The sequence below is a fragment of the Oncorhynchus masou genome, chromosome 28 (assembly GCF_036934945.1).
Source record: "Oncorhynchus masou masou isolate Uvic2021 chromosome 28, UVic_Omas_1.1, whole genome shotgun sequence".
Taxonomy (NCBI): Eukaryota; Metazoa; Chordata; class Actinopteri; order Salmoniformes; family Salmonidae; genus Oncorhynchus; species Oncorhynchus masou.
In genome coordinates this window covers 20,998,299-21,020,330 of record NC_088239.1, presented here as the reverse complement: position 1 = coordinate 21,020,330, position 22,032 = coordinate 20,998,299, and the positions used below count along the sequence as shown (strand labels likewise).

General features: G+C 42.1%; 1 protein-coding gene across 3 annotated transcripts; it reads right to left on the bottom strand.

Annotated features, from left to right (window-relative positions):
- Positions 1–3,280: 3,280 nt before the first annotated feature.
- On the bottom strand, positions 3,281–16,315 carry pabpn1 (poly(A) binding protein, nuclear 1). 3 transcript variants are annotated; one of them, XM_064941555.1, is made up of 7 exons: positions 15,628–16,315; positions 13,848–13,956; positions 12,076–12,143; positions 11,714–11,820; positions 11,018–11,105; positions 10,232–10,386; positions 3,281–3,854 (listed from the first exon to the last, which is right to left on the bottom strand). In XM_064941555.1, the coding sequence occupies exons 1-7, from the start codon at positions 15,772–15,774 to the stop codon at positions 3,668–3,670; spliced, it is 861 nt and encodes a 286-aa protein (XP_064797627.1). In that variant the 5' UTR covers positions 15,775–16,315; the 3' UTR covers positions 3,281–3,667. The 3 variants fall into 3 exon arrangements, with proteins under 3 accessions (XP_064797627.1, XP_064797631.1, XP_064797628.1); XM_064941559.1 differs by lacking the exon at positions 15,628–16,315 and adding an exon at positions 15,238–15,325; XM_064941556.1 differs by lacking the exon at positions 3,281–3,854 and adding an exon at positions 4,032–4,744 and having other exon boundaries at positions 15,628–16,202.
- Positions 16,316–22,032: the final 5,717 nt, after the last annotated feature.

Genomic DNA, 22,032 nt, shown 5'->3' with positions numbered 1-22,032 from the left:
AGAAAGGTGGCAATGCACCGGGACAGGTTAGCCCCATACAGAGGGGCCTCTTTTCCCCAAACCCCAGGAACCCCCACAATTCCCCTCTCTGGCAATGACATTCTCCAGGCACCCACCCTCAGGTGCCGCAGACAAGGCTCCAGACAGCCCACTCCCCGGTCTCCCCCTGTGTCACCGCGTGGTTCCCCAGAGCCACGGACTGTATTACCCGTTCCCGCTTCCTTGTCCCCCATATCCCTGCCTTCATCCCCTGGTTCCCAGAGGGGCACACTGCGACCATCACGGCCACGCAGGCAAAGGAGACCTCCGGGTCGCTTCAGAGACTTTGTTTGTTCCCTCGGGGACGAGGGACTTTGTGGTGGGGGGGCTGTGTAGCGACCCGCACAGACAGCTGTGTGTTATGTGTTAGGCTAGGAGGTGGTTGTGTTGTACTGACCAGTACCCGGTGTTCGCGGGGTCCGACATGTCAATCAACCTGCTATCTGCCAATCACGGGAATGCCTGGAATGTTCTGATGCCGGGCATCCTGGTGGTTGGCGGAGTGGCGTGGAGGGGGTTGGGCAGGGGGGTGGAGCATTGGAAGTTAAGACCAGGTTCAGCCTTTGTTCTCTCTCTCTTACGTCTGGGCTTCCCAAGAGAAGGTCACGATTGGCTTGTGGGTTATCTGTCATCTTTTTGGCGTGTGTTACGGCCCAAACAGTAGCCTGTGTAAAGTTGGTTTAATAAACCGTCAATTCGCAAACTCAAGCCTCTGTCTGGACAATTGTTCATTTATGATCTAGTCAGGTCATTACAGTATGTTTGTTTTACTCCATGTGTCACTCTGTGTTGTTGTACGTGTCGAACTGCTTTGGCCAGGTCGCAATTGTAAATGAGAACTTGTTCTCAACTTGCCTACCTGGTTAAATAAAGGTGAAATAAATCAACTAATGTAATAGATTTGTTTGCCAGCACAAGTCTAGATAGCGCTAGCTGTATTATACCTACAACAGGGAAGTTCCAGGCCGCTAGGTGTATCTCTACAGCATGGGCATATATCTGGGTGACGTAGACATCCCCATGCATGATCAAAATATTACTAATTCAATATTGCACCATCCCATTCTCTGGGCTCTGCAATCATAACCAGTAGTATATACCAGGAATAATGAAACATTCACTAAACACCCATTATTAATCTATGAATTATGACCACTGGTGTCTTTATAGATTATTTTAAAATGTATTTCATCGTTCAATCTTGCCAAATCATATTCTGTAGGAGGATTTAATATGAATTTAAAGTATTTTGACATTTATATGGATCGGGTCATAAACATCTGAGGTTAAACGTAGGCTAAATCTGGCAATCCCACACTTTACAATACCTCTGTTGCAGTGGTTTTAGGTCTCCGTATTTGCTTTTTTCTCCATCGCGACACTGCTTCCCAGTTGAAGAGTTTGTGATTTCTATGCGCAGCACCATGCGCCTTCCGAAAAGCAACTCTCAGCTTCAGGAGATGCCCTTCTGGAGGCATACAGCCAGTCATTATTCCCTCATTTTGGCCTATTTGCCAAATGAAGTGCATAGCATGCATGATGTGTGCAACTCTTCACTCCAACACATGTGAACATTTAATTATTCCTTCATTCAAGTCAGTCATCCATTGTCATGTGTCTGAATGGCAATAGGAACTAAATCAAAGAGAATGGAAGTTATTGTCTATTGAAATCCGTGTGTATTCAAAATTATCCAAAAGTCCGTTAGTCTATCACTTTAATAATTCAAAGTTTAATTTAGGCCTATTCAAAAAACTGTAGGCATTGCAATTTTGCTATTTTGGGTACTGGTGTCTTGACGAATAACAACTCCATTTGTGTTTAACTTTTTATTTTAGACCCTAGCTCACAGGCCTCTAAATACTTAAGAAAAACAGTTGAAAAAGCACATGCAATGGCTGATAGTGAAAACAGATCTGGCAATAATAGGATCGTCTTGACCATGTGTGACCGCTTGGCTATTTAGCTCAGTTCAGGTTTTTGCAAAGACTTCATATTTTGTTTTGTCATGTATTGTTATAGCCTCTGCGTGGTGGGGTTGGGCAATGCACTTTCTTGGTTACTACTAATGCAAACGGCTATAACAAGCCCACATACAGTGGAATTCAAATACAAAATGCCTAATTTAAGGCCTACAGTTTTTGCTCCCAAATACTGGAAAGTGTGATTCATCAGGTTACATGATCACCACACCAACCCACGCAGCTATAAAATGATGCAATTATATGGCCTTTCCATTCCATTAACAGCATGGCATATTTATATAGTGTAATAGGCTTAGCCTAAATCATATTTACTTACTTTTTTGCAGCTCAGGCGGTTATTCTAGAAAAGGCTCTTCTGTGTCTTAATAGTATAATTCGCACAGGTAATTTGCTTAACAAGACCCAAGCCTATACTACGCCATCTACTGGTATAACATCGTTATTCAAAGCCATTCTAAAACAAGCTCTAGCCTTATCTTGAAAATGAAAACCGGAAGCTGCAAAGAAACTAGCTTCTACGCTAGTTGCTTGACTAGCTAACTTCGCTTAGCTACGTTCGGTTCATGTCATTTGCAGATGCCACATTCCTGACACGTTTGTACGTATAAAAATTATGTAAACAAGTAAAGGGAGATGAACGTGTAACATCAAAATGTTAATTCATAGGGTTTGTACGTTTACGTTTCACGCATTGCTTTACTTACGCTCCTAACAATTTCGGTATGTTCAACTTTTAGCAGCTATCTGGCGCCATCATGTTCTGCCCAGCGTCCTCTGAGCCACACATACGCTATTCAAATGCCTGGCGACTCGTTACAACTTCAGTTTTATGCACGACAGGATTATATTATTGTGTAACCAACAAAAGGCGGTATTATTGTATTTTTTCATGTTGAGATCTAAATCCTTCCGAGAACACCACAGCGAGATTATACTACTTTTGCTACAATCGCTAGGGTCTCCCGTTTCATATGCAGTATTGTAAACGAAGTTGTGAGGATCACATGCAGAGGAAATAGATCCTTTGTCTGGATACGACAAAATGTGACGTGACGCACTGCAAATGTAATTTCACATACTGCATCTCAGATTGAAGCGGAGGACGGCATGTGAAGCGAAACAACCAGGGCCTTAAATGAGAGCACAGAAATGTATGTTGCGCCATTCAGATCGCCCTGTACACAAAAATGTCGGTTTGAACCGCTTAAGTATACCTAAATGCTTTGAAACTCTTGAAAAAAAAAACCCAAAACATGTAATTTTTTACAGTCTTTATTTTTTTTCTAATTACAGACTTATGGGTTAAAAATAAAAAAGCTAAACTTTTTTTTTTAAACCCACTCTTTTTTCCATAAACCAAACCCCTCCACACAAACCCACCCCCCTTAAAATAAAAGCTACACTCTTTTTAATGAATTACTTTAGCCCCTGTGCCACTGTCCGAAACGGGGCCAGGGCCCTGGTCCCCCACCCCTCCTCTGGTCCCCCACCGCCCCTTCTCTGGTCCCATCTTTCTCACTCTCCCAACTAAAACAGCTGCTGCCATCTTGACATTAACTCGCTCTATAAATATGTGTGGTGGTTGGTTGTGTAGTGTCTGCAAAGTGTGTGGGCCTAGTGTGGGTGTGTGTGTGTAAGACAGCTCAACGCTTGTTGTAGTAAATGCCCCCTGCGGTAGCCCTGTGATCGCCCTGGCCCCCTCCCCCCCACACAGAAAGGATGGGGTGAGTGTGCATAGCAGGAGCAGTGAGAGAGAGAGACCCTGCCGAGACATTGGGGGGCGCCGCGGCCACCGGAGCAGGGGTTGTCAGCCTCCACTGGTCCTGAAACCTGAAACGACAAGAAGTGGTCTAATATACAGAGAGAGGAGAGGGGGAGAAAGAAGAGGGACACGGAGAGGAGGTGAAGGACATGGAGATGAGGTGAAGGACAAATGGGAGGAGAAGCAGCACAGAAAGGCAGAGGGGTGCAAGGAGGGGAAAAAAGTACCAGACCCACAAAATAAAGTAAAGTTGGCAGAGCTCTGGCCATGCTTTCTTGGGGTGAATGCCATGGGCTAAAAGGAGATTACATTTATTTTTTTTACCCACTGAAAGGCAATCGCTGTCAGATACTGAAAACAAGAGAGCATGGGATGGAACCAAAGGGAAATGGTAACAAAAGTGATGAGTTAAAGGATGGGGCAGGGTAAGTGGCAACTGGTCAGAGAGACAAGGGAATATGAGAACTCCAATACCACAACCTAAAAAATAAACAACATTTTTGCTATTGGAAGTTTCACATGTACGGTACATAAAAAAAAGCAAAAAAGATTGACTTATCCTCGATGTTTGCTTTTCAAATGTAAGCATTTGGGGGCTGTGTTGGCTGTGACCCTCACACCCAGACAAAGGAGACACATCTGCAGCCTGAGATAACATCTTCTCAAAAGAAATGCCACCAAATCTCCCCAACGGCCATCATATACCTTACCAGGGTGACCGCACCAACTCCGCACACGCACGCTCACACACAATCGCACACTGCGGCCAGTTTGTCTGTCCAGGATATATTTATATATATTTTTTGTCTTTTTTTTGGGGTCTTTTTTCTTCTCAGGATTCCTTCCTTTATTGGGGGACTTTTTTCATTCTTTTTTTGTATGGGGACAAGGAGGTGATAGTAAGGGTGTTTGGGGGTATTAGTAAGGGGAATACCACGATGTTGTTCGCCCTCGGCCCCTGGAAAAGAGAGAGAAAAAGAGGGTGAGTTTCTTGGCTTAAAAAGACAGACACCAATTTTAGGTGTCAAGTGTGTGTGTGTGTGTGTGCAGGTAGAAAGGGGGCCTGGTGAAATCTCAATCCTTCAGGGAGACTGGGGGGGTGCATAAAGATTTTAATGTATACCATCTTAAATGGCATTGTGCCTTAGATAAGTGTTGAATTACCACAATTTCAATTAAGAATAATTGACCGTACAGAAAGAAGCTGAAATCAGCTTTGTCAACAGTGAAATGTGTAATTCTCAGATTATACAGGACTATAAAAATAATAGGGGTGTGGGGACAGTGAGGCACTCGCTCTCTCTCTTTCTCTCTCTCTCCTCTTGCTCTCTGTTGAGAGCAGCTCCTGAGGTCGCTGTTGGGAGAGAACCTGAGAACAGCAGCCTCCAACCCACCCCACAAACCCTCCCAACAGAATGACAGACACACTAGAACAGTCCTTCACATGCTATAGGACAGGCCACATACATACAGCATGCAGACAAAGACTCGACTGACCCATTCTCCCGACAACCTGGACCATCTCAACAGACACAGCCAGCATCAAAATCAAATCACACATTGCTTTTCCATTCTCACACATCACCACCGTCAGACCCAGGCATCCAGTGCCCACAAACACAGGGGTCACACTAAAGTAGAAACCACTGGTTAGAATGCTGAAGTCAAAATCAGGCTGCAGGAATGAACCCTCCATTCCGGAAGTGAAGGCAGTGGGTGGGACTGCCTGGCCAAGTGGCCATCTAGCCTATGTATTTGATGCACCAATGTGTAGTTAACAATCAAGTTGGTTTTAGCCTATGTATTTGATGCACCAATGTGTAGTTAACAATCAAGTTGGTTTTAGCAACAAGACAAAGCACCTGCACTCTCCCCATAGTGGGCAAACCACTACTGGGTGAGCCCATCTCTGGGAAATATGTATGAGCCCAACCTGGTCTCAGAATTTCTTATTCTGTAGATAAAATTCAAGATGCTCCATTTAGTACGTATTAAATTTGTGGATGTTCATCGCCCATTTCATATGATGTAATTCGTAACATACAGTACCAGTCGAAAGTTGACACTCATTCCAGGGTTTTTCCTTAAATTGTTTACCATTTTCTACATTGTAGAATAATAGTGAAGACATCAAAACTATGAAATAACACATGGAATCATGTAGTAACCAAGAAAGTGTTAAATCAAAATATATTTTACATTTAGGATTCTTAAAAGTAGCCACCCGTTGCCTCGATGACAGCTTTGCACACGCTTGGCATTCTCTGAACCAGCAAATTTATGATATTACGAATTCTAGCTAGTGGCTAACGTTAGCTAGGCTAGGGGTTAAGTTTAGGAGTTAGGTTAAAGGGTTACGGTCAGCTAAAACGGTTAAAGTTCTAGCTAACATGCTAAGTAGTTGAAAAGTTGCTAATTAGCTCAAATGATCTGTGATGAGATTTGAACTCGCAACCTATGGGTTGCTAGACGTTTGCAATTTATGTATTATGTAACCATATTAAAAATGTAACATATCATACTAATTTGAGTGTCCCGGTTTTACCTTTACTATATTATATGTAGTCTATGAGACCAGGCTGATGAGCTATCTATCAGAGTGCATGGGGCATGAGATTCTGACTAGACCAAAATCATTTTCAATCACATATAATTTCCAAATGACGTCACCCTACTAATTGTCTTAAATAGGACTTTGCAGATACTTTTTTTTGCCCGGCTAAAATATGCTATCAGTGATTGTTGATTGACAATCATATCAGCAGCTCCCACAGAGGGGACAAATAAGGTACTACAGATGACCAACGGATACAATTAGTCTAGATGAATGGAAAGGTTGTTCCATTGGTCAGAATCTCATTGCATGTCAGTTGGTGAGGATGCTCAGTTTGATTGCTCTGCAGCCCCCAGTCTCAGCAATACATATTGAACAGCACATGGGCCCAGAGACAGAGCTCCACCGTGAGCGCTCAATGAGTCATCATGGGAACCCCCCTCTCACCTCACACTGAGAGACACAGCAGGACACACACTCCAGGGAGACACAGACTCCCAGTGCACAGAGCTTTGATCCACTCCAGGTTTTACATACATAGGGGGTAGGCTTTTGTATGGATTGAAAACAAATACAGATTGCAGGGATGTTGCTTTGGAAAGGTCACAGGCAAAAAAGACAGCTCTGGAGCAGCTGCACCAGGTTAACAAACAGGATGCATATATTCTATTCCTCTGAATACAGTGCACCTGTCTCCTAACAGTGAATCATTAGAACAACATTAGTTAACTGAGAGGAAAAGTACAGCAGGAAAACTAACACTATACAAATATACACACGCGCCAATTAATGTTTAAGCAACAATGCTAACGTGTCTACCTAGAGAACTTATAGAAGCCATTCATGGTACACTAAAGACACCCATTTGCATTTAAAACTTACATGGCATCTTTATTGTCCTTAAGGTCGCGTCAACATTCTAAAATGGAATCCAACCATTAGCACCGAACAAATGAAAACAAAACCAGGCAAGTCACTCTTTGCCTGTCACCTTTTTAAGTATTAATGACCAGCACTATGGGAGAGATGCTCACTCACAGACAGTATGTATACGTAATGTATGTCCAAGTCGTACAAAGAGCCTGCCACGCATACATGTACAGCCTGGGAGGATCGCACTGCCGTGCACTGAGAGTTTGGCTGCCTCCTCTGAAACGGTTGTAGGTGGTGCATGCAACAAGACCGCTCCACACTGACTGACCCATCTGATTCCCTCCACCAGTCTCGCTTACCTTTCCACTCACCATTACCCCACTCTAAAAGGGAACCTATCCTCCACTGTGCTCTGGATACACACCTTCACTGATTTTGCTGGAATGTTGTTCAGCAATGCTAGCCAACGCTTCAGTCCCCTCCCACTACAGGCAGGCTGATAGACGTTCAGTGCCTATAGCAACAGTCTATACTATACCCCCCTTGGATTTCTTCACATTTTATTGTTACGAAGTGGGACGAACATATTTTTTAATTATACATTTATCTACACAATATCCTGTCAAAAAGCAAAATTCAAACTTTTTAAAGATGAAAATTAAAACACGAATATATCTTGAAATGGACAACACCTTTGGCAGCGATTACAGCTGGGTACATTTGAGTCATTTAGCAGACACATATCAAGAGTGACTTACAGGAGAAATTATGGTTGTGCCTTGCTCAAGGGCACAGATTTTTCACCTAGTTGGCTTGGGGATTCAAACCAGCAACCTTTCAGTTACTTGTCCAACCCTCTTAAATCACAAGGCTACCTGGGTAAGTCTCATAAGAGCTTTACTGTATTGTGCAATATTTACCCTTGATTCTTTAAATATATATATATATTCTTCAAACTGTCAAGGATCATGGCTAGCCATAGACTTAAATCAGCTTGAAAGTCTAACTCAGCTACTCAGGAAGAGTCACACTTCTTGGTTAGCAACTCCAGTGTAGATTTGGCTGTGTGTTGTCAGTTATGGTCATGCTGAAAGGTGAATTCCTCTTGCAGTGTCTGGTGTAAAGCAGACTGAACCATGTTTTCCTCTAGCATTTTGCCTGTGCTTACCTACAAGAGCGGCCTACAATTAAAAAAGAAAAAAAAGAAAATTGCATCCCATAACATTTTAACATGGAAATAGCGGTTTTATCATTCAGCCTATAGAGTCAGCCAATATGTGGTGTTCAATGTAGGCCCACATTCCATGAGATGTGAAAAAAAAATACAAAAGGCAGGGCTTGATATTACCCTGTCTGTTTATCCACTTGTCCTTCAGACAAGGTGACTGAAAATGCGTTGTTTGAGGCAAGAAACCACTTTACCAGGGCTCCAGTGGCACAGCGGTCTAAGGCACTGCATCTCAATGCAAGAGGGGTCACTACAGTCCCTGTTTCAAATCTAGGCTGAATCACATCCGGCCGTGATTGGGAGTCCCATAGGGCAGCGCACAATCGGCCCAGGGAAGGCAGTGTTGCAACTAAGAATACCTACAAGAAAATCTCTTGCACAGATCGTTTGGCATACTAAGTCTTGCATAGTTTGTTTTGTTTCGGTATGTTAGATTGAAAGTGGCTAATATTAGGGCCTCCCGAGTCTAGCACAATTCCCACAGTAGAGCGAAACGTTGATAGTGTTAAAAGGGTTCAACTCTAAAAAGTTGAGTAGTTCAATGCGCTCAATACTGTAACATGCTGACCACACCGTTCGCGCTGCAAAATAAAATGTATGCATACATGTTATTCAATCATTGCACCCACACTGCTCACAAGCTTCTGTATGGGCAGGTGCTAAAATAGAACTATGTTCTATTTGTGGGGCGCTCAGCAAGTCCTGCCTCTCCCATTTCCTCATTGGTTTTTAAGAGCATATACCCACATGGGTGATTGGAAGATGAACCAAAGTCCACATTCAGTTCATCTGTGGTAATGCGCCGTAAAATTGGTTGCCAACCACCATATAAAGTCCAAAGAAGAAAAAGCATGAAGGAGGAAAGATTACAAAAAACAAATTGGGTTTACCATTTATTATGAACTCTCAGAGTAGAGGACCTTGTGCATTTCAGGTATAATAAACAACCCAATGTTAATATCCCAGGACAAATTAGCTAGTAACAGCAAGCTAGCTAGCTACATTTCCATAAATGTTTAATGCTTTTCGACCTGTCCCCAGGTTCAGAGTTTGTTTTTGATATTTCAACCTGCGTGTCCTGATCACTTCTGGTGTGGCGGGACAAAATAAACATGCGGACATGCATGCGGTTTGGTCAGCATACAAGTCGCTCTTGATAAGCGCATTTGCTAAATGACTCAAATGTAAACATTTTTTTGTTGTTGTAAAAATCCAATTTTTATTCTGCAACGACTATTTTTGTCCTTTAATTTTTATTCCTTTGTAAAAGTGTAGAATTTTATTTTCACTGACATTATGGAGTATTGTGTAGATCAATTAAATCTATTTCAATCCCACTTTATAACACAACAAAATGTGAAAGACTGGTGTAGACTTTCTATAGGCACTGTACCTTCAATGATTCTCTATACACCCAGTTTCAACCACTAGCCCAGAGACACCTGATGGCCCCACTGAGTCTAGGGCAGGAGCATGTTTAGAATTGAGCATACTCTCTCTTCACTGCACATTTTGAAGCCAGGTCCGAAAACCAACACTAGCACCTGCCCCTTCAGTGTTTGCGCTACCAAATTACTTACACCAATTCGGTGCTTTAAGATCTGCAAACAGTGCGTGTGCGTGTGTGTGGGGGGGGGTTGGCTTCAGGCTTTACAGTGAGAAAATCATCTCCCTCTCTGCTCATCCTCACTTCCTCCATAATCTCACTAATTCTACCTCACTTTTCCCCTCCCCCAGGTAATGGCCTGCTGTCTCTCAGTCTCAGGGTATGAGTGTTCCGGGGTGCTCACCTGAAGGCCCGTCCTCTGCCTCTGGGCGGTGTGTAGCCACTGTAGTAACGTGCACGTGACGGGTTAAAGTTCCCTCCTCGTGAGCGGAAGCGGGCCCGAGGAAACCCGCGGTCTGTGGTGCTGATACCTGGCCTGTTTGTTCTCTTCACACCCACCTGGCAGGATCAAGACAGGGGAAACCAGAAACCACAGGTTAGACAATAGCACCGTGGCCACAGAGTTCAGAAGGGTACAGAGGTCAGTCCCATTTAACACCCAGTTAACGTAGGAAATGGAACTGAAATTCAGTTCATACAGAAATTGCTCAGAATTGAGATTTTCCCCATTTCTTTACTTAATTTGAAACGGAATTGACTGTGACAGTAGCTAGGTTTCCATCTAATTGGCGACAGATCTTCATACAAATATTCTAAAAACTGCATAAAAACAATAAACGCAAATCAGAGATTTGTTTCCATCCAACTGACTTGCTGCGGACAAAAAAAGGCTGTGCGTGATGATGTCGTACAAAGGCGCATCAAACTCATCACCATGCACTTTCACCACCCTGGGAAGTTCATAACGTAATTAATCTATAACCTAATAAACTGTAGTCACGGTGGAAGGACCCACACAGCACATCACGTGACTCCCAAGTTTACTTCAAAATGGTTATTATATCAATATTTGCCCATAAATATCTGTAGTTGCCATGGCAGGCATGACTTTTTCCCCCAACATGTACTTTACTCGCATACAAAAAGAATGAATGGAAACATGGTTTATGAAACAGTGTTGCGTCCTCACCTTAATCTGCCTTCCTCTGAACAGAGACTCGTCCAATGCCATGGCCGTCCTCACAGACTCCTTGTCTGAAAACTCGATATAGGCAAATCTGCAACAGCAGCAGAAATATAAGAGCGTCATGAAGCACTAAAAATCAGAGCACAAATCACTGAACAATCATGGACACCCCTTTTCAATAATTCCCTAATAATGACAATAACATGTGCGATGAGCAACAGTTTAGCAACCTGATCATTATCATCCTAACTGGTTTATCTCATACACAAATACAAGCTTTAGAAAATAACGCCAGGCTATTAGAATAAGCAGTTACTTTCAATTAACTAAAAGTAACACTACTGAGACCTGAATCAAACAGAATAATATTAGCTAGTATAATTGCATTACTTTAAGTGGAAAGGGAATGATAAAAGCTTTTATACTAGCCATGAATTGTACATGGCTATAAAATGGACATGGGCACTTGAGTGAGCTAGACCACCATGTCAGTAAAGAAATCCTCTGTGCTGCAGTCCAAGTCATCTCTATAGAAAGTTAAGGCAATGTGGTTTCAGTCTTTTGAGCGAGCCACTTTCTCCTCCTTAGCTGTTGCTAAGTGATAGACACTTCTACATTGTGCTGTTTATTTCTGATAGTTTTCAAAAAACGCAGATTTGCACTACTGCAAATGGGGGGAATGAGGGTGTAGGCATTTACCCTTTGGGATGCCCTGTGAACTTGTCACACAGGATGGTGACTCTGTTGACGGAGCCGCAACCGTGAAAGTGGGCTTCTAGCTCCTCCGCCGTGGCGCCGTAATCAACCTGTCCACAGAGAGGAAGAACAGTGAGATACAGCTGACAATGGCTAGTCAATTCCGCAAAACAGAATCAACTCGGTACCAAACTCCAAATTAAGGTTTTTACATTCAAAGTAGTGTGAAATCGTGAATGATGTCAATTTGAAACTCTGCTACACTCATCATACGATAGAATCATCTTGAACACCTAACCAGGTGAATTCCACATACACCCAAAATAGAAACACCATCTGAGGTTAAGGAGGGGGTGAAGCCTTACATTTCCAACATAGATAGATCTTGCGTCAGCTTCCATTTTCTCCTCGATGGACATGATGACGGGACCGGCTAGAGAGAGCAAAATTGAGACAAATTTATATACACTACCGTTCAAAAGTTTGGGGTCACTTAGAAGTGTCCTTGTTTTCCATGAAAACATACATGAAATGAGGTGCAAAATTAATGGGAAATAGTCAAGACAAGGTTATAAATAATGATTTTGAATTGAAATAATTGTGTCCTTCAACAACTTTGCTTTCGTCAAAGAATCCTCCGTTTGCAGCAATTACAGCCATGCAGACCTTTGGCATTCTAGTTATCAATTTGTTGAGGTAATCTGAAGATATTTCAACCCATACTTCCTGAAGCACCTCCCACAAGTTGGATTGGCTTGATGGGCACTTCTTACATACCATACGGTCAAACTGCTCCCACAACAGCTCAATAGGGCTGAGATTATAGATAGAATACCAGCTGACTGCTTCTTCCCTAAACAGTTCTTGCCTAGTTTGGAGCTGTGCTTTGGGTCATTGTCCTGTCGTGGGAGGAAATAGTCTCCAATTAAGCGCCGTCCACAGGGTATGGCGTTGCAAAATGGAGCAATAGCCTTCCTTCTTCAAGACCTCTTTTATCCTGTATCACCACCAAAGCACCCCCAGACCATCACATTGCCTCCACCATGCTTGACAGATGGCATCAAGCACTCCCCCAGCATCTTTTCAATGTCTCACGAATGTTCTTTGTGATCCGAACACCTCAAACTTAGATTTGTCTGTCCATAACACTTTGTTTCCAATCTTTCTCTGTCCAGTACCTGTGTTCTTTTGCCCATCTTATGTTTTTCTTTTCATTGGTCAGTCTAAGATATGGCTTTCTTTGCAACTGCCTAGAATGCCAGCATCCCGGTGTCTCCTCTTCACTGTTGACGTTGAAACTGTTGTTTTGCGGGTACTACTTAATGAAGCTGCCAGTTGAGGACTTATGAGGCACCGGTTTCTCAAACTACACTAATGTACTTGTCCTCTTGCTTAGTTGTGCACCAGGGCCTCCCACTCCTCTTTCTATTCTGGTTAGAGACAGTTTGCGCTGTTCTGTGAAGGTAGTAGTACACAGCATTGTACGAGATGTTCAGTTTCTCGGCAATTTCTCATATGGAATGGCCTTAATTTCTCAGAACAATAGACTGACGAGTTTCAGAAGAAAGGTCTTTGTTTCTGGCCATTTTGAGCCTGCAATGGAACCCACAAATGCTGATGCTCCAGATGCAATAAAACTGGCCTTTTTGTTTCTTTAAATCAGCACAACAGTTCTCAGCTGTGCGTAACAATTGCAAAAGTGTTTTCCAATAATCAATTAGCCTTTTAAAATTATTAACTTGGATGAGCTAACACAACCATGCCATTGGAACACAGGCGTGATGGTTACTGATAATGGGCTTCTGTACACCCATGTAGATGTATCTTTTTAATTATTATTATATATTTTTTTAGCTTCAATAGTCATTTACAACATCTACACTGTATTTCTGATCAATGTGATATTATTTTAATGGGATTTTTTGTGTGCTTTTCAAAAACAAGGACATTTCTAAGTGACCCCAAACTTTTGAACGGTAGTGTATATTTGGAAGGGTTTGATATTAATTCATCTCTGCCTTGTAGCTGCCCTGGAAACTTCTGTGAAATACAAAAATCAGTCGGTCTTCTCAAACAGTAATTTTTGGGAGACATGTTCCAAGGCACCTTATCACTCTTTCTTCCCAAATAAACTAACCTGGTGGAGGGCTAAGATTCATCTGTTTCTCCACCTCGTTCTGTAACTCCTTCAGCTTTTCTGCTTCCTCCTCCATCTCTCGCACCCGAGCTTTGATCGCCTCCAGCTCCTGAAAATAAATAAATCAATACATCAATACTCAATTGCAACACACACCACACTAGTCGGCAGGCTTGACAGACATCATGGGAAGAAAACAAAAAAAATGTACCAAATAAATTATTTCATCGTATTCATCCATGCCGTGCAAGCACATGACACACTTGGCAGTTCAGTAGCCTAAGATGACCCTGTTCCTGCACTAGCTGCTGAGTGGAACAGGCTCGCAGCACATGACCATTGGCCCGGGGTCTTTGTATCAGGCTTCACCATTCATTTCACAGACTGCTCGCTCAGCAAGAATCCCCACCGCCCCAGTGATGGCCAATAAGACAGTGGTGCCATACATCCTGTTGGGTGGAATCCCTTATTGGGTTTAGGCCTCCTTGACATTGCTGCATTGCAGCGCAGTGGGAGTTGCTCCAAATCCATCCTGGACTACTGACACAATTTGCATTGCAGGTTAATCCATTCCAGGTCTTGGGGATGTCTTGCATGGCCCCATTGATCATAACAACCAATAGACAAATTCAACAGCTTCGACTGGCTTCAAGAGGAAACAGTGAAATTCCTGGTAACTACATGGCTTACTTGATTCGGAGATGGCTGGCTGCATTTTGTCGCATATTTAGTGTAGTCTCTTCCCTCCTGAAAATATCGAAGGATGCAAGCCCAGCCCTAAACAAAATACCGCACCCCCAGTCTCGTGCTTACATAATTGCTTTCGAACACATTCATGCCAAAGACCACTATCACACATGCATATACAAATCAGAAACATTGTAGATAACATAAATGCAAGCCAACAGCTTTAATGTGAGTATTTTCAAACCGCATCTTTGCACACTACCACAGTAATATCCATTACCCACTAATTTATCAAGAGAATACCTACTTATAATAGTCAAAATTACATGTTTAAAAATGCTTGCGTTTCGCAAGTCATTCAATGACTTTACTGGGAGAATAAACATGCGTGTCAGGTGCATGTCTGAAACATCCCAATTATTAGCAAGCCAACTAGCCAGCCAACTACCATTATCTCGTCGACTCCCTCCCACTAACGTTATATCCAGCCCAAATATCCATAAATCCCTACTACAGAGCAAGTGCAGCATACTTTTCTACGCGCATTTTAGCTATATAACATATAGATAGTAAGTCAAAACATTAAAGCTTTTTTACTAGTCATTTAAATTTTCACGGAGTTGACCATCATGTTCCGTATGCGCATCAGCGCTTCCATTACAGCAGCTGTCAGCGTATGAGAAAAGAAAGGAGGCGTGTTTACCGTGAGCTCTCGCAATGTCTGCGGATGGACTCGCAATCCGGCGGCTAATGGCGGCCTGTCCTATCCTCGCCCCAGTCTACATCTCCGTATTGCATTTTTGCGACGAATATTTTTTCTCCACTAGGTCGACAGCACTGGCGCAGAGAAACTACCAACGCTGCTGCGCCAACATGGCCGCCAAAATCACGCATGTCACCACACATTTCTACTGAGCCTCAATGTCGGATATCAACCAAGAGATTTTAAAAAAGACCACCGGGAATAAAAAAAAATATATAGCTGATTGCAGCTTAAAATAACGCGTGTACACCCGCAATCTCTATCGTACAATACACATGTATTGTCTCAACTGGAGTGAGATTTTGGGCATAAACTATGCCCTTCACTTACCGGGTCCTCGATCGCGGCCTCTCCCTCCTCTAATCCAGGTTCCTCATCGCCAACACCCGGGTCTTCTAGTTCTGGGTGCCCTGGGTCTGAGTCCAGCAGGGATTCTTCCGTTATGCCCGAGTCCATTCCGTTACCGAACTCCGCCATCTCCCAATTCCGGTTTATCCGACGCGCCTCGTGGCTTAAACCAACGTTACAGGCCCCTACTCACACAGCGGGAGAGTGAGTGGGGCGAAAGAAAAAAAACGGCGGAAACCGCCGCTTAGGAAAGTTAAAACGTGAAATAAAAGGCCAGCTTCGACTCTAGCCTCTGTCCGAACGGGTTCCAACTACAATTGCAAAGGCTACTTCAGTTGTGTGTGTGTGTGTATCAAAGTTTCAGCGGAGAGCCTAACGTTACAGTTTATTTACATTAAGAAATATACATAACCTAAAAGATTCTCTTCGCGAGTGCTGTGTCCTCAGTTCAGAAATGGAAGTCGGGGGTGGAGTTACGTACTGCGGGCGTAAACTCGCAATCGTATTACTCAATTAAGCATTGTCGACACACCTTCTACCGTTTTTCGTTGTCGTCTATTGGATATATTGCAGCACATTTATGCATTCTTACCGATTTCGCTTTTACACTTCAAACTCTGATTCGATTAGAAGTATGTCAATCACAAAGCCCACCCATTTAGTCTTTCGACCGATGACTGAATTTTCATTAATTCTCTGCTCCTCCACGAGCACAGAAAGAACAAATGAGACAGATATTTCACCGGATGTATAAATATGAAGCATCCGCTTGGCGTTTGCAAAAACGACCAAATCTGTTTTTGAGAGAAAGCCCAGTGCCCAGCAACGGGAAAGATGGAACATTCTGCAAAATTTCTCATCGATTAAACGTTTTATCTCATTACAGTTTTCTGTTCCCAAAACTAGAATATGTTATGAACAGAGTGGACTAAGTCTTGTACACTTTACCTTTTACGAATATTTTTTTTAAATCACGTTATTTCGAAGGAGTGCAATGGCGAATTGAGTTATTGCACACGCGCACTTCACAGAGTAGGTGTTCCCTAACCGAAATAAACCGACGCATGCTAGAACGGGCCAATAGGCTCTCGCTTGCTCGTGCTTGGCTCTTCCCACTTCCTTGCTTGTTCTGCCCACTGTGACTAATTCTTTCCCATTGGAAATGACAGGCTGTGGTCTATCTTGGTTTAGTTATATAAATATTTGCTGCTAGCGTGACACCTTCGAGTCAGGTGAATCCACCTCAATCAATTACATATCTTTGGCAGCAATACACACTTTCAATATTAAAATAATAAAAAAGACAAAAATTCTCAGAAATGGTGGGGATTGATGTTACTGCAAGAAAAGTCTAGTGAGAGAAAGTGTTGTGAATAAAGCACATAGCTAAATGTTTACCATGTAATTTATACAGTTTGTTTTTTATTAAACTACCAGATCAGGTTGGGTTACAGATTAGGTTTTAATCTTGAAAATAAATTTGCTGGATGTGTAATAACTGTAAATATCTAACTGCAGACAACCAATGTATATTGAGAGCTCCTCACATGCGCAGTAGAACTATCATCAGCTTATGCTACTGCGTCCATGTACCCAGGCTCCATAGGCCTATCCAAATGAGCTTTCACAAAAGCCCTATAGGTATCTCACCTCTGCCACCAGTGTAGCCGACTGATGTACACATAGGTATTGGGTGCTATCGTACTATCCTGCAGTCCAGAGACGAGAGCTCTACCATCCACACCAACAGCCCAGGGGCCTCATTTATCAATCATGCGTAGGCACAAATCCGTGAGTAAACCATGTGTGGGATAATTTCCAAGCAAAATGTGAGATTGATCAATATGAACGGTTGCTTGTGTGTGCATAAATGTACGCACAGCCATGACCATGTGTATGCACAGTGCCAAGTGGTGAAACTGCTTGTCAAACGTAGAATTGGGAAAAGGTGTTGAAAATGTGTGAAATTGTGAGAGAAGGCCTAATAATTAAATCATTTTTCAATTTGTGAATTCATGCAACATACTGTATCTTAACAGATAATTTGACCCCCATCAGTACATTTGTCGTACACACAGGGGTGTACACACAGCGCCAAATAAAAATGTGATTCAGATTTTTTTTTTTTTCACATTTTCAAACTGTCTATTTATATTTTCCAACAGGGTTATCCATTTGAGTGAGTTTTTTTCTCTTGCCTGAATAGCCTTGTTTCACTGCCAAAAAGAAAATTTAACCATCTAGTGTTCAGCAAATAGCAATACAATGTCAAATACAGGTAGCCTAGTCAAATAATTAACATATAATTAACAATAATTAACATTAACATTAACCGTTACTCTCTCGCGGGAATTCCACCAACGGTCCGTATGTAGCCAAACGTAGCTGCTGCTCATTCTGTTTGCTCTAAAATTGATAAATGGTTAAAAGAAGTAAGGCTCACATCCATAGAGACATATACCAGCTCTACTGATAGTACTGCTACTACCAGCAGTACTGCACCTGTCGACGACACAAGTTGTTCTGCTTCCAGGAACACATCCAATGCTAGCATCAGTAATTCTACATTTGTTGTTAGCCCAGCTAGCATGAAAGTTGTGAATCTGATGCAGCCGAAGAGCTACTGCCCCCTTACCCGTCAAAGCACCGAACAACAGGCAGGGGCGTTGGACCATCGAAGAGGCGCAAATATGATGAGAACTTCATTGATTTGGGGTTCACTTATATTGGGGGTAGTGCCTTTCCCCAGTGACAGTGTGTTTTATGTGCAAAAGTACTATCTCACAACTCGATGAAACCTTCACTCTTGCGCAGACATTTAGAAACAAAACATGCCAATTTAAAAATAAGCCACGGGAGTTTTTTGAGTGAGAATTAAGATGACTTTCAAGTAATAAGACATGTATAAAAGCAACAGATACCATTAGTAAGAAGGGGATAGAAGTGTCTTATATGGTGAGCTACCGAGTGGCTAGGACAGGCAAGCCCCATACTATTGTGGAGGACTTAATTCTTCCTGCTGCTACGGATATGGCTGGGACAATGCTGGGGGAAAAGGACATCCTCTTCTGCAAACCACTGGAGAGGATATTTTTAAAGTACTGGACAGCTTTGTGACATAAAGTGGACTTTGGTGGTCAAGATGTGTTTGTATCTACACTGATGCCTCAAAAGCCATGACAGGGAGACATAGTGGAGTGATAACGCGCATGCAAACGGTACACTGCAGCATCCACCGAGAGGCTCTTGCTGCCAAGGGAATGCCTGACAGCTTGAAAGATGTTTTGGACACCCCAGTGAAAATGGTTAACTTTGTTAAAGCAAGGCCCCTGAACTCTCGTGTATTTTATGCATTGTGCAATGATAGGTGCAGCGATCATGTAACCATTATATAAAAAGATGGTTAAATAAAGAGCAAAATTATTGATTATTATTATTTGTGCCCTGGTCCTATAAGAGCTCTTTGTCACTTCCCACGAGCCGGGTTGGAACAAAAACTCATTATTATGTTTAATAAATGTATCGTATGTGGCAGGCTTACAATGATGGCAAAAAAAAAACTACATTTGAGAGTGCGCTGACCCTGGTGCTAGAGGGGGTAAGCAGCTGGAGGTTGAATGTTTGAAGGGGTTATGGAACTATAAAAAGTTTGGGAACCACTGAATTAGAGGCATGTGTGAAAGTGAAACCATTGTTGAAATAACTTTTTTTTTAAGACTGACATAATGGGAAATCGAATGCGAGATGGCTGATCTTGCTCTCTTGGAAGATTTGGCACACGCTACGTTTAGTAGAGAGCGCGTTTTGGAGACAGGTTTTTTGTGCATTACAGATTGGCTCATCAAATATCGTTTCCCAAAACCAATCTTATAAGATCTTTACGAAGATTTAAGACCTACTATAGACATGACATTCCGGTGCACATCAAAGTGCTATCCAGTGGTGGAAAAAGTACCCAATTGTCATACTTAAGTAAAAGTAAAGATAACTTACTAGAAAATTACTCACGTAAAAGTGAGTCACCCATTAAAAGTATTTGGTTTAAAATGTACTTAAGTATCAAAAGTAAATGTAATCGCTAAAATATACTTAAGTACCAAAAGTAAAAGTACAGGTATAAATCATTTAAAATTCCTTATATTAAGCAAACCAGACGGCACGATTTTCTTGTTTTTTAAATTTACCGATAGCCAGGGGTACACTTCAAAACTCAGAGGTCATTTACAAACGAAGCATTTGTGTTTAGTGAGTCTGCCAAACCAGAGGCAGTAAGGATGAACAGGGATGATCTCTTGATAAGTGTGTGAATTAGACCATGTTCCTGTCCTGCTAAGCATAAAAAATGTATCTAGTACTTTTGGGAGTCAGGGAAAATGTAAGAAGTAAAAAGTACATTATTTTCATTACGAATGTAGTGAAGTGAAAGTAAAAGTTGTAAAATAGTAAAGTAAAGAACAGATACCCTCAAAAACTACTTACTACTTGAAAGTATTTTTACACCTCTGGTGCTATCCATCGAAGGGGTTTTGGCCACGACACTTTTCAGCGTGAGGTGAAAAACATCCCTCGATGACGCAATGTTTCTGATGCAATCATCAGCAAAGCGAACTGTAACATAGAATTTTTATACACCGTAGCACAACAGGTTTAATTAAGTCAATGGGTTCCCAAATATCAATGGAGCAATAGACAGCACCTACATCGCCATAAAAGCACCATCCCAAAACGAGTTCAACTATGTGAATAGAAAAGGCTTCCACTTTATGTGCAGGTGATAGGTTATGTGATGCGCAAAAGACGCTGCTGAATGTGGTGGCAAGGTGGAATGCACGACTCGTTCATTCTTCAGAACAGCAAAGTTGACCTATACGCCGACAGGAGGGAGCTGATGGAGATGAATGCTTATTGCTGAGTGGTGCCTAGTCATTTGAAGTATATTTGCCAAAGCAACTTAATTGTCCTAATGGTCCACCTGGATGTGCACCAGAATGGCATGTGTTTGCCTTCATAAAGTAGGTCTACCCTATTAGATAGGTTTAGGGAAATTATATCTAATGAGCAAATCTGTACTTTCTGCAGAAAAAGTCCCACCTGTCTCTTAAAACATGCTCTCTGCGGAATGCAGTGTGTGCCAAATCAAGCAAGATCTGCCGTTTCTCATTCAACTTCCCATTATTTTCTTTTATAGTATTGATGGTCCCATGATTTATGAGCTGAAACAAAATATCCCAGAAAATGTCCATACACACAAAAAGCTTATTTCTCTCAAATTCTGTGCACAAATGTGTTTACATTCTTGTTAAGGAGCATTACTCCTTTGTCAAGATAATCTATCCACCTGACGCATATCAAGTAGCTGATTAAACAGCATGATCAATACATAGATGCACCTTGTGCTGGGGACAATAAATGCCCACTTCCGTCACACAACACAATGCCACACATCTCAAGTTTTGAGGGAGTGTGCAATTGGCATGCTGACTACAGGAATGTCAACCAGAGATGTTGCCAGAGAATTTAATGTTAATTTCTCTACCATAAACTGCATCCAATGTCGTTTTAGAGAATTTGGCAGTACATCCAACCGGATTCACAACCTCAGACCACGTGTAAACATGCCAGCCCAGAACCTCCACATCCGGCTTCTTCACCTGCGGGATCGTCTGAAGGGGGACTGGTGCTGAGGAGTATTTATGACTGTAAAAATGCCCTTTTGTGGGGGAAAAAAACATATTCTGATTGGCTGGGCATTGCTTCCAAGTGGGTGGGCATACGCCCTCCAAGGCTCACCCATGGCAACATCCCTGCCCAGTCATGTGAAAACCATTCATTCGGGCCTATTGAATTTATTTCAAATGATCAATATCGTTATATGAACTGTAACTCAAGTAATATCTTTGAAATTGTTGCATATTGCGTTTATATTTGTGTTCAGTATATATAGCATGTCAAAGATACGTTGCGTTCACAATGACATCGAAAAATAATTAAATGACTCTCAATTGCACACATTTTAAACTTATTTTCCCCATTCTACACTTGACAAGCAGTTCCCTTCATCCAACACTTGGCATTGTGCGTACATTGTGCGTACAAAGCCAATGTTCATATTGAAAAATCTCACACTGTTTGGAAATGAGCCAACGCATGGTTTATGCAGATTTGTGCCTACATATTATTGATAAATGAGGCCCCAGGTTCCTGATGGAGACAGAACTCTCATTACTATATAACCAGTCACACCTTACACACAGCAGAGTACAACCATGGCAAGAAGTCAGCTATGCTATATGTTCATCATGAATTTACAAATACATCAACTCTCTTGGCTATGATAACATGTAGCCTATATTACAAGAGACTAGTGAAATTGATTTACCAAGCAAT

Bases quoted from the DNA above. Each gene is read 5' to 3' on its own strand.
- pabpn1 (XM_064941555.1), bottom strand. From the start codon at position 15,774: ATGGCGGAGTTCGGTAACGGAATGGACTCGGGCATAACGGAAGAATCC. The intron at 10,387-11,017 runs GTGAGGACGCAA...TGATCCTGCCAG, and splicing joins TCAGAGGAAGGCAGATTAAG to GTGGGTGTGAAGAGAACAAA. The intron at 3,855-10,231 runs GTGAGCACCCCG...TTGTCGTTTCAG, and splicing joins GGCAGAGGACGGGCCTTCAG to GTTTCAGGACCAGTGGAGGC.